The 13,798-nt window shown below is 42.5% G+C and overlaps 1 protein-coding gene across 1 annotated transcript in view; it reads left to right on the top strand.

Moving 5' to 3' along the window:
- Positions 1-3,313: 3,313 nt before the first annotated feature.
- Positions 3,314-13,798, top strand: part of LOC118410160 (peptidylglycine alpha-hydroxylating monooxygenase-like) — a 27,832-nt gene continuing 17,347 nt past the window's right edge. Inside the window, exons 1-3 of the mRNA XM_035811692.1 lie at positions 3,314-3,809; positions 10,152-10,209; positions 10,663-10,753. Of these exons, the coding sequence (XP_035667585.1) occupies positions 3,639-3,809; positions 10,152-10,209; positions 10,663-10,753 (320 nt within the window). The 5' untranslated portion in view covers positions 3,314-3,638. The remainder of the gene's footprint in view (positions 3,810-10,151; positions 10,210-10,662; positions 10,754-13,798) is intronic.

Genomic DNA, 13,798 nt, shown 5'->3' with positions numbered 1-13,798 from the left:
TTGCTGTGTCCTGTGCCGTGAACATGAATTTCCGCACTTGACGGGTACGGCATACGGGTCACGGTCCTGGATATTCTATTTCATACCTATCACCTGTTACATTTACACAAACTAGCCTGTCCCTGGTGCTGAATTAATAGCGTTAAAGGTACTGTTACACCTTACCAAACTGAGCCTGTCCCTGGTACTGACTGCTCTGGTTGTTCTATAACCTTACCCAAATGTGCCTGTCCCTGGTGCTGACTAGCGTCTGTCCTGGTTGTTCTAAAACCTTACCCAAATGGGCCTGTCCCTGGTACTGAATGGCGTCTGTTCTGGCTGCTGTGAGACCTTACCCAAATTAGCCTGTCCTTGGTGCTGAATGGCGTCTGTACTAGTTGCTTTGAGACCTTACCCAAATTAGCCTGTCCCTGGTGCTAAATGGCGTCTGTTCTGGTTGTTGTGAAACCTTACCCAAATGAGCCTGTCCCTGGTGCTGACTAGCGTCTGTTCTGGTTGTTCTAAAACCTTACCCAAATGAGCCTGTCCCTGGTGCTGAATGGCGTCTGTTCTGGTTGTTGTGAAACCTTACCCAAATGTGCCTGTCCCTGGTGCTGAATGGCGTCTGTTCTGGTTGTTGTGAAACCTCACCCTGTGAATCTGTTGGGGCGGATCATGGTTCTGTACCGATCTCTGTATATTGTAAATTCATTTATTTTCGCGGGAAATCGATTTTGTGGTTGATGGGAAGTATTTTTTCATTCTTTCTTATTTGAGGTTGAAACATTTCTATAGTACAGTAGCAATACAATATATGAGGCATCACACATATTTGAGGAGTCCAGAATTTGTGCAGAACAGGTCACGGCTAGCCTCCACCGGGACTTCCTATGGGGGTACGGAGATCGTAGAATTAGGCAAAAAATGGGACATTTGCCAGAGAAGACAGTTTATGCTAAGGTTAACGCTTCCCCTCCTAATCGTCCCGCCAAGACTTCTGGTAGCAAAACTCTCCTGGCAAATTATTCTTCCTATATAATAGTCAGTCTGGTAGAGGCTAGGTCACGACCGAGAGTATATCGTACATGTTGGTCTAAATATGATCGACACGACGATAGCGGTCGCTTCAATAGGAAGGGGAATATCGGGTATCTCAGCCGCTTATCATTACCGATTAATCGTCTCAAGTGAGAAAGATAACCCTAGCTGATATAGGGAAAGAAATCAGGCTTGGGCAGGCGGGTGATACTTGAATGGGGGAAATTTTCTTGTATGGATCAATATGGACAGATTTGGAGGGGTACGTTTCTGCTATGTGATCAGATGAGATTATCAGATTTAAGTTTGATCTAATGAGTCAACCATTTGTTTCTAACGTAACCGCCTTTGCTCTTCGGTAGGAACGCAAATTACTAGCTGAAATAAATACCAACATTTTAGCTGAATGATTTGTATTCTCATCGAGATCCTTTATCTTTAGCCTGACTAAAATCGCGCCCCTAGCGGCCGGTCCTACAATTGCCGCCGCCCTAGGGGAGGGGGTAATTAGCTCCAGCCAGCGAGAGCTTGTGTAAACACAGGCTACTTTATCTTAGCCTTCAAGCAAAGCCCTTTGTCCGACATCGTTCAATGTGTATGCAAGTATTTGGTAACGTTACACGATTTAGTACAAGTGGATTCATATCAACCACTGTTTAAATGTGTGTAGTCAACAAGGTGTATTTCTTGACTTTTTCCCGCAATGTCCATCAAAACTAATATAAAGTTAGTAACTGTAAATTTCCCGTGGCACTGGACATATCATCCTAGTATGTATGGCATCTGGCAATTCCTTCATGATGCACTGCAGAAGTTGTTCTATTGATGCCGATACTCACCAGTTGTTGTCCAGAATTCCATATTTCTAGCTCTAAAAAGGAGCAAACTGTCGGATCAATCTGGAAAAAGGAGGTATAGGACACCACCTTGTTACACCAAGTTGTAATGAAAAAAATAAAGTGCCATGGCATAGGCTGCAGCTGACACGTAGACGTCGCAGTAGTCTTATTTAAGTGGTGTTAACAAAAACATAGGGCACCCCCGAAATGTTGTAATGGAACGGCCCAACAATGATGGATGATTTTCCAGATGACCTCCGCGCCCGATACATTCAGCATCGCCTCCTCCTCCCACGGGGACGGCCTGGTAAGGCCTACGTCACATGATCCAAACCGGGTACTAAAAGTATGATATAAAAGACACCAAATTACACAGAGTCAACATAAGATTCATAGGCACATTTTGTGTATATTTCTAGGTATGAATTTATTAATTTTTGCATTTCTTTAAACATCCCGACCGGGCCCCGGTTTGGAAATGTGACGTTAGCCCAAGGAGGTTACACACTCGTTCTCATTGAAATGTAAAAAATAGCATTTTTTTGGTCGAAAAATAAATCGGCTTTATTTTCAGTGGAAACTACCTGGTTGTTTAGGAATCTTGTTTTGACCTCCTTGGTTAGGCTAACCCGGGTCGGCTCAGGGGCGTTGTACATGTCTTCGTCCTGCAAAGCCCGGGCCTTTTTTTCTGACTTTTCCACCGGGACAACACACCCATGACCGGCGGCAGACCGAGCGTGTGATGCCGCCCGTAACACTAGTTCACCTTTATTCGCGGGGTAACCTATACCCGTCGTATTCCGCAACGGGGTATCTAGGGATATGAAGCCTACGGACGCCGGTGTCAAAAATATTTTCAGAATAATTCAAAGTATCGCAGATTGAAGTCCGTTGATATTCAAAATACTTGTACCCTGTTTTCGTAAAAACAACGGATAAAGGTAACCTTCCGGTAAAGGCGAATTAGCGTTACATCAGGGTCCGGACGGGGCACGGAAACGTTATCCCCCGGGGGAGTACCCCCGTGACCGGCGGCAGGCCGAGCGTGTGATGCCGCCCGCACATCAGCGTCCGTACGGGGCACGGAAACAATACCGTAATGAGGTTTCATTGACGTCAACTGGGCAATTTTTAACAGACTCAGGAACGGTGGCGAATTTTGTTCACACGTCATAGCTCGTCATGGCGACATGCGGCCCCGACGTCTCCTGTATTAATGACAAAAATAGATGAAGACGGCCGAAGTTCTTATTTTATGATAAATGGGGATAGCGACACGAAGAAACCTAAAATCAACCTTACTCCAACGGACGGAATTTGCAAAGCGATGGATATAGAGAACGCTATTAGCAATTTTCACGACGATTCTCTTTAATATATATATATATACTTGCAGCCAAAACCTCCAACCCGCCCGAAAATGGTTGAACCCACTTCTAAGATTTCACCTTCGCTTCTGTGCGTTTCCGGCCTTTTATGACCAGAGTCGATAGCTTTGTAAACAACGCCGACATAAAACACAACTCGGCTTGCCGCTGGTTCCATATCCTACTCGTTTTTTACCATCCGAACCTGACATATTGGCAGAGCAAACAAATTTCACAGTTGAAACGGGATCGGGCCGCTTGATTCATATCATCAAGGGTAGATATAGAATTGGTATCTCCCGCCCACGCGCGCTCCCGACGACGACTCGATTATAGTGTTAAAGAGGAAGGGATCGGTGAATTTTAACGCGGCGCGACGCTACAGAGGGGATAGATTCAGAGGCCTGTTACGGTGATGGCGGACGCACGGCGAGGATGGTGGCTGGGACTGCTGCTGGTCGTGACCGTTTGGGGGGCTCCGGGGCGCTCCCAAAAGTGGCTGGAAGATCTAGACGATCCCGAATATCGGCGAGACGGGTCAGAATACAGCGTGGACATCCGAATGCCCGACGTTAGCCCGGAAAAGGTAGGTACAAGGGAAGGAAGCTTGCCCGTGTTAGCACATGTTGCGCATTCACTTTCCAACCGCGCCCGTATTGACTTAACGTTTAGGCTGCAGTGTATCGTGTAGTCATTACATTGATGATGGTGCGGCGTAGGGCAGCGGAAATGAGAAATTACCTTTTTGCACGAAATATGTATGTTTTTTTGTCATTTATGAATGCAAATTGAGGCAATGGCAAGAATGCATAGTCACGAAGTTTAAACTATATCGTGTTGCAACAATTTATCGTAGGCTTGGCAAGGCATTCTGAAAATGTTTGCCAACCTAACGCTGATGTGTGCATACGGTCTATGTCTACGATGCAGGCTACTCCCTCTCTGTGAAATCATTACACATCAACAGATAGAACATATTGTGAGCTAGCAACAGTTCTCCCTAAGGCACCCTGAACAAGGTGGATGGTCCATCCCAGATACAGCTCGCGTTTTTTTTTCACGAGGCGGTATGAATGTCAATGCTGATTTAATAATATTCCGAAAATTTCCACTCACGAAAATCGCCCCCGCTAAAAGCACTGCATTTTCTTAAATGTTAGTCGCAACCGCGGGGGACTATCGTACCTTGTTCGCAAATTGTTACTGTCATGTCCTTGGCTGAGTACACATTTAAGTGAGCTGTTTCGCGTATCTATTCCCCTAGGAAGGGTACTCAGGCGGGCTGGTGTCCGTGTCATTTGCATGTCACACTCATCAGTTATTCTACGACATGTTTACATAAAAGTACAGACAAGCATACACGAGACAAGATGGCGCCGGTTATTTATTACCGCGCTAAAACGGATTCCTCCCTCCAAGTAAATGTTAACCCATCGCCTCTTACGAATATCTATATATTCCGCACATGGTGAACATGAAAACCTTTCGTGGAAAATAAACCGTACGTTTCCTCAGCGGAAGCACATGCAATGAACGATCCCGTATTCTCTAATTAACGGAGTTGATGCCGGGGTGGAAGTACTCTCTGTGGGGGCATGAGGCCCGCTGAGTGGCGGTCATGCATGATAAGCGGCCATGTACTAACGCCACAGTATTCATCAGATATTATAGACACATTAGTGAAAATACATGTTAGAAGGCTGGTTGCAAGCAAAGCAAAACAGTGGTATATGAAGTATAAAAACAGAAATGCGTCGATGAAGGTTAGACATCCAGGTAATAAGATACACAGAATGATTGTTACTCAAGTAACTGGATATGAATTTGGAAAATCATAACCATTTTTTTCATCATCATTATCATCGGTCATCATCATCATCGGTCGACGTGCTTACACACGACAGGGTGATATACCCTTTCGCTGGCTAATTACAGGTTGACTTATTTTCTGCATGGAATGGGATATAAATTGTCCAACGTGTTGGTAGATACGTATACATACGTACGTTGGGAGCAAGAAGATAGCTATCATCAACATCAAAATCCATGTAGGCAGCTTTAAACACTTTCAAAACAAGAGAGGTATGTCACAGGAATACAATCGATCAAATGATCACCATGCGTTAAAGATCGCTGCCATATGTTTCAAATTGTTGCTTCCTTTTTGGAAGCCTAGTAAAACTCAGGTGATGTTAACGTAATGCCAACCAACAGGTTTTAAAATATATATATATATCTGAATTGTTTGACGAAAGGACCCAATGTTTGGTGCATGGTGAGGTAGTTATTTGGTTCCATATCTAGAGGTTTGTCATCAACATACTGCAAATCTATTGAAAATTTATTTATTTTGGAGGGAAGTTGATTTTGCGGTATCCGGTTTGCGTGGTGTTTAACGTTTGCCATGAAAGCAATTTGTAGTGCAGTAGCCATTGCAATATCGTAAATTCTAACTTGAGAGTTCAGCGCGAAAAAAACAAACCGCCGCGAGTGTTCAAGATTTCATCATCATCCCATCCGCACCAAGTCAAGATTTCATCACCAATGACATCCGTCTCTGCTTTTTCAGCAGGGCTAGTACTTTGTAATAGCCACAGGCTAGTTGGGTGTGTTGAGCAGGCAAACCAAGAAATTAAGAAATAGACATTTGTGACTATTGGTGATGTCCATGACTATCATCTACCAGTTCCCCTTTCCTCCATATCTTATTGATAGTTTATTGATTGCAGGTCAAATCTCCAAATACATGCCAGCTCTGTAGCGTGCTGAATTGGGTATTCAGGCATTAAAACAAACACACAGGTACATTAAAGTGAACATAGTAAAGTAATAAAAAAACAAAATAATAAACCTAACGTTTTACAGGATTATCAACACCATAAGACAACACAGATGATGACGACGTAAATAGTTATTACTGCAGGGCAATAGTTAACAATATTGATAGGGGATTTCAACTTGTGATCAACTCGGCGGTGTAATGGACCGATCCTGTCGAACGCCATATCGAACAGATAGAACCCCCTATTCTATATCGAACACCTCCGTCAGAAACTACCCCATTGGACAGAAATAGCTATTTTGACGGAGGTGTTCGAAATAGAACCATGATCGAACAGGAGTGGACTTTTGGGATCGGGCCATTGAGAAGGGCTGCAAAATATGGTGTCGGAGTCATTTTATAACGATTCGTAGATATCTTTGGGCAGGTCAAAAGAAAAGCATACATCCTCGCACAGTGGCGACAAGATTTACCGCCCCTGTAGCTAAGCCTATTAGCAGGTGTTCATAAGCTGCATTAGAGCGAGGATTCCTCTTTCTGAGATCGATGTGAAGTCGTGAATAGGCCACGGCGCGGAGGCGGCCATTGATTCATTGCGGAGAAACGCCAATTATTTCCCATTGGGGCCATGTAGATTTCATTATATGGATGACATCCCCTGGGAACCACTAAGCTGACGCGGGCGTGAGAATAGTAAAAAAAAGAATTTTGGCCAAAAATCGTTTTCATCGTTTATTTATTAGCAAATGGGACAAAGTACATTACACAAACTCTCAGGCAGCGTTACTGATATTGGATAGTCTACAAGTAGGGACCGAAAAATACACAGGAATGGCAATACTGTATAACCTTAAGCATAGTGAAATATAAGTGGTCAGGAAGGCTGAAGTAAATAACTTAAAACACGGAGTAGAGTCGATTCCGAGTCACCGCGAGGGTTGCCATTGTCATAATTTACAAATGGTTTCAATTGTTTTCAATTATATGTCCAATAGATTTTATACTTTTGAAATATTTCTAATGCTATTTGAACTTTCTAAATATTTTCCCCGGTCTGTTAAACCTTTGAAATATTCACAATGTGGAACAGAATACTTCTAACAGCTTGTGAACAATGGTAACAGCATTTTGCCTTTATTTACAATTTTCTACCATTTTTTGTAATATTGGGTCAGTGGGCTAGGAAGAAAGCAATTCACACATCCTTGCAAAGTATGGTTGGGTGTCATGTCAATGGCCTACCACAAAGGACCCACCAGTGCCCATCAGTGAAATCTAAAAATATACCATGTAGACAAAAGGGGCTAACTTTTATGGGGCAATGGATTAATTCTACCATTTGGCAAGGTTTACCATTTTTTTGTAAATATTTCTAAAAGTGAAAGAATCCTGCAGATGTTTGAAAATTATTGTAAATAAAGAGATTTTTTCAAAATGTTTCCAAAGTATTAAAAGAAATTCAAATAGATTCAAAATTCCATATTGATATTTTTGAAAAAATTATAATTATTGGGGCTGAGATATTCTTTTATTCAAAATAATTCCAACTTATTACAATTATTGTCTAAAAACCCTCATGGTGTCTCGGAATTGACTCTATGGTATACAAAATTATAAAATCTTCATTTCTGTTTTAAACATCTTCCTCTCTGATATTGGAATGGACTTAATTGACATTCTATGACATTAGTGTCTGTTTCCCGATATGTTTTTGCAATCTACGGAATGTATCTAGTCTGTTTACGATTTATAATATGGCTGAAAACATTTTTTGAAACGGCCGAAAATTGATGTCATCCATATGATCAAATCAACATGGCCACAGCAAGTCGACTTACACGACCATTATGCATCGATCTAACTCTGAAAAAACGTCATTTGGAGAACATCATACCCAGGGAAAGTTAGTATTTAGACCACGGCAAGTGCATTTCATGGATGTAGAGTGTAAAAATAATGAGATAGCGCGAAAAAAACTTGTTTTTTCTGCAATCAGGTGAAAATTCATGAGCGCGATAATGTAATCCATAATATTTACTTGCTGTGGCCTTATGTAGATAACATGAAACACACCATCAATCTTTCATAGGAAACTTTTAAGGCTCAGCATATTGGATCAATGCACAGCCAATTGAATTAATGAATTAGTGATGGTACTACGTGGGATAAACACCTATGTATTCCACATGTTGTTATTGCGTTATTGCTTGTTATTGCGTTATTGCGTGGGCCGACTACTCACTCTTTGCAGCCAGGGGCTGAATTGCGAGGAGCTTACAATAGGCGGGGCTAAATCGCAAGGGTCTGGAGCGAGCTGCCATTCGGCGCCACTCAGGTGACCTCAATACGACAGTAATTGCCCCAGGTGCGGCCAAGGTACTGTAGGTTTGAACCGCTCACACCACACCATCGCACATGTGGCAGGTTCTTTTACGTGCCCGGGGTATGGCTCTCCCCAGACACATGTTCATAGGAACAAACATACATCTACGTTAAAACGTTTAGATGTATACAATTGACAACATGACTCTCCTTTCGTAGCAAAAGGGTCGGCGACATGTCAACCGGTTGTATTCGTGTCACTCACTAATACCTATAAAATGCTACTTGACAGAAAGTGGACCTCTCTGGCTTGGAAAGCAAGACGGGTTTACCGAGATACGGCCAGTTGCTTAGATATTCTTCTCTGACATTATCCTCTTTTGCGGTAGCGGATGTCTGCTGAAAATCTTGCAGACTTTACTTCCATCTGCAAAGTAAATCTTGCTTGGCTACTTTTGTGATCTTGATATGCTTGAAAAAACATACGGTATCAATGCAGATTTATGTGAATTGTTTGTACAGAATTTAGAGTAAACTACCAGCTACTATACTTTATTCCTTTCGACTTGAAAAATCACATAAAAAACTCACTTTTGATATTGGATAGGATCATGGTGTATAGAGTTTGTGAGGTTGGTAAGGGTGTACCTCTCGACTATGTTGTTCTGCTTTATTTTCATACTAAATATATGCGTTAACGTTACATACTAGTTCCTTTTTGAAAGAAATATATGTCTCGTTACAGCAGTGATGTTTATTTCAATTCAGTTAACATAACATTGTAACACATAACACAAAGTGTTCTTGGGCATCACCATACAGCAATCCGTTTTTCTTTTATATGTGAATCATCTGATCTGAAGGGCGTCTGAGGAATAGATAAGAAAAACACGATAATCATCCAGCATGTAGCGTATAGAACTTTCCTTGAGGCGCAACCTGAAATTAATATTGGTCTACTGTTGCTTAGCCGAAAAATATACCCAGAAAGTATGAAAAAAATTCGAAATTCCCAACACCACACACCAACTCAATTACGAACAGGGGCCAGCTTTATACTGCCGCTCTTTGACGCACCGTTCTACTTTTTAGTAGGCTTCCTTATATACACAAGGTATTTTTTCTGCTACTGTCGTGAGGCGCATACACCGAATCGCTAAAAGGATTAGGGCAATATTTGTGGTCTTATCGAATTTTATCAGCGCTCAAAGACTTACGGCAGTCCGCGAGGCACTGAAGACCGCCGTGAATGCCGCATTATCGGAGCAGTAATGCACTCAGGGTCCGTAATGCACTCTCACCTGAGAATAACATCCATGAGGAGGGGCAATTTGGAGCTATAAGCTAGTGCACGGATTGAAGTGCGCCTGCGCAGTGTGAGGCATTGTGGGTAATATTTAGAAGTTGATGAGGGCCACTGCCTCTTCTTCTGTGCCGCAAGGTTCAGCGATCAATGATGCGGGCAATCCGTTTTTTGAATCTCGTATATGTGATATCGGCTACTGTTTTATCGAGGATTCAACTGGCCATGTAAAAGTCCCTACGCAATTCAGCTTTTGTCTGCGATGTGAGCAGGCTGTACAAAATTTCAGAATCAAATAAACCATTATCATTATTATTGTAACAGCTCTCGTCAGTCCGGTACCTGCTTTAATTATGGCTCCCTTCAATGTGTGCCTTCCTTCTCGGTCCGTCGATGAAGGTTAGACATTCACGTAATGAGATACGCCAATTAGCAAATAGCAATTACTCAAGAAACTGGATATGATACTGGGTCGCCAGTGACACCTTCTCCTAGGTAATGTGTTGTTTTCTGTTTTCCAGCATGACACGTACCTGTGCTACAAGGTACCGCTGGACCAGAAAGAACCGTCTTACATAGGTATGAGCTCGTCTTTTTCTTGATAGACAGATGTGCTGTTTTAAGTAATCGAAAAAAAACCTTGAAGAGTTGTACTTATGATTTCATTGTTTGCATTTCTGCTTACTTGTCGCGTTACATAACTATTGTGAATATCTTCTCCATGAAGGAAGGGGTATCCATTGATTGATAAGTTGATACAGGAGGTTGAACTATGCGTAGCTTTGCTTAATCCACCGAAAATAACTTTGTGAGGCTATACTACCAGTTGAGTCGGCTACAAGGGCCACAAATGGCCGCAGCCGCTGCACAGATATAACTTTAAAGTTTAAACTTTACTTAGAAAACAATTTCCCCAGGGGGCTTTTAAAAACGCCGTCAGGTGATATGCTTTCACTCATATGGATAGATACAGAATTAACAAGCAAACAAACAAACAAACAAACAAACAAACAAACAATCCTGCCGTTTCAGTGGGGTTCGAACCGAAGGTGGAGGATCACGCGGCCCACCATATTCTCCTGTACGGGTGCGAGGTTCCCGGCAGTGCCGATAAGGACTTGTGGTAAGTGCTACCTTTTATACTTACTACATGAACCTACCTACATATTCCTTTGACCTTATGGTTTTTATTGGGGGGGGGGGCTGGTTGGTAGACATTAAGTTTAAGTTAAGATATAGAACTGTCTCCAGGTTCGTCTTTCTCTTTCTATATTAGGTATTTCGAATAGGTTTTGGAACGTCCACTCCGTAGTGTTTTCCTCCCAGAAGTTTCTCCTTCTTGTACTCATCGCCAAGTTGAAATGTGAAGATCTGATTGACTTTCGGGGTTTTAAGCCTGTTTTTGCAACATCTAATACTCTTTTCTCGTATTTCTTAGTACTTTGTAATTGGAGGATGAAAACTGTTGAGTGGATCATTGCATCTGCTTGGAAACCGTCCCTTTATCATTAACTACGTATACAGAACTACATTTTATGTCAAAGCATATCACCATAAATGTTAAGACATCAACCAAATTTTGTAAAAACACATGGTATTTCAGATTACCAAAAGTTGTTCGGAGCACAGAAGGAAGCGAAAATGGCCAGACATACACTATAGATACAGAAGAAACATCTGGCAGCAGCGCAAAAATGCAATTTCCGCTTCGTTCATGATCAAACACTTTTAGTGACGCGTTCTCACCTTTAAAGAGTGGACGCTAGCAGCGTTGATGATGCGGATGCGTGTTTTATGGCACGTAGCCTCTAAAGTGTGGGTGGGTGGTACAGCAAGGTGGCGTCTGTTTGCGCCCTCAGTTCCGTTTGAGCTACTGCGATTTCTTAAAAAAGTTAACTACGCTGGCAGGTCGTTCGTCATACGACCTATCTGATTAAATAAATAGCTACGGTTGTTGGAAAAGTGATAATAGTAGAAAATATGGGAATTGTTTGACGAGTTTCTACGACTTTTTTTATCACCACTTTGAGTGCTAGCTGTTCACAGATGAATCCAACCAAACGTTCGTTTTTTTCTCATGTCTTTCGCATCAGTTCTCAAGTCGTTTGCGATAACACATGGATGCGTGTTTTATTGCACGTAGCCTCTGAAGTGTGTGTGGGTGGTACAGGAAGCTGGCGTCTAGCTGTTTGCACCCTCAGTTCCGTTTGAGCTACTGCGATTTGCTAAAAGTTAACTACGCTAGCAGGTCGTTCGTTGGACGGCTGGTCCGATTAGATAGCCTCCAACTCCTAAGGTTGTTCTCATGTCTTTCGCATCAGTTCTTAAGTCGTTTGCACAACACATGGATGTGTGTTTAATGGCACGTAGCCCCTGAAGTGTGTGGGGTGGAACAGGAAGCTGCCGTCTGTTTGAACCCTCCGTTTGAGATCTTAGGGTTTGTCAAACTGCGCTGACATGTCGTTCGTCAGACGACCTGTCTGATCAAATAGCTACGGTTATTGGAAAATTTATAATAGTAAAAATAGACTGAATTGTTTGACGAGTTTCTACGACTTTTTTCACCACACCTTTGGGCGGTGAACAGAGCGCAAGCTGTTCACAGATGGGCTCAACCAAACGTTCGTTTTTCTCATGTCTTTCGCATCAGTTCTCAAGTCGTTTGCGATAACACACGGGTACGTATGTTTTTGCGCGTAGCTCCTAAAGTGTGTGGGTGGGTGGTACAGCAAGATGGCGTCTGTTTGCACCCTCATTTCCGTTTGAGCTACTGCGATTTGCTAAAAGTTAACTACGCTAGCAGGTCGTTCGTTGGACGGCTGGTCCGATTAGATAGCCTCCAACTCCTTAGGTTGCTCTCATGTCTTTCGCATCAGTTCCTAAGTCGTTTGCACAACACATGGATGCGTGTTTTATTGCACGTAGCCGCTGAAGTGTGTGTGGGTGGCACAGCGAGGTGGCGTCTGTTTGCGCTTTCATTTCCATTTGAGCTACTGCGATTTGTAAAAAAAGTTGACTACGCTGGCAGGTCGTTCGATCGGTCGGACGACCTGTTTGATCAAATAGCCTCCAACTCCTTTAAAATTATAATTGGAGAAATTGGCCAAATTGACTAAATGTTATTCTATATGAGTAAGCCAGCCATAGCAGTAGTAGCTTGCAACATATTAAACTTCGACGACTTTTTTCAGCAACCCATAGATTATTGTATTCAGATCACAAATGGGTCCAGCCAGACCATTTAAAACGCCTTTCTCTATTCTCAGCCTGACGCTTGAGCGATTGTTTTCTATTCTCAAGCAATTCTCAAGTCATTTGTACCGCACACGACCTGCACGTAAAATAACTCTATCGTCCAAGCAAATTTGACATTTTTTGGGGAACAAGGAGGTTAGAAAAAGACCTGTTTGGAGCGTAGCTTGGTAGTTTATGAATTTTGTCAATGTTCAAGCCGACTGATTCCTCCAAAAAAAGAAGTACAAAACACCTCCAAAAAGGCTTTAACACCACCACACACGCTCCAAACAAGCCAGAATGTTACATCTGCCGGGAGATTATAAAAAAGACACATCAAAAGATGACATCTGATATGACATCGTTAACCTTAGCCTGCCATTCTTGTTCACGTCACATTCCTCGGTAATCATGTGTCACCTGAACCCCATATTTCCCGTCCAGACCAGCGATGCCATTGGCAGTCAGTACGGCAAATGGCATTTCCTGCAGTAATTTACCGGCAGTAGTTGTAGGTGTGATGCATGGAAGTAATGGCCGCATCGACCGAAACCGCACCTTATGCTGTGCTTACCGATGCGTGTAATGACTTTGCGTCGGGTTCATAAAAACGTCAACTCTTGCATGGAAAAGTTAAAACACTGTGCCAAGATCGAGGAAAATTTGAAGTTTAACTTTAAACTTTTCAGGGCAAAGATGAACAGACGTCTGTCACCTTACACCAAATAGAAATTACTCAAGCAACTGGATATGATTTCGAAAACGGTCAGGCGTTTCAGATTACATCCGTTATCTTTGGTCAGGGATACTGAAAGTTAACGGATGTTATCTGAAAGTGAAACGTCTGGCCTTCAGTTGCTTGAGTAATTGCTATTTGGTGTATCTTACTACCTGGATGTCTGATCTTCATCGACGTATCTGTCATCTAATCCCA

The sequence above is a fragment of the Branchiostoma floridae genome, chromosome 2 (assembly GCF_000003815.2).
Source record: "Branchiostoma floridae strain S238N-H82 chromosome 2, Bfl_VNyyK, whole genome shotgun sequence".
Taxonomy (NCBI): domain Eukaryota; kingdom Metazoa; phylum Chordata; class Leptocardii; order Amphioxiformes; family Branchiostomatidae; genus Branchiostoma; species Branchiostoma floridae.
This window is presented reverse-complemented; position numbering and strand designations above follow the sequence as displayed.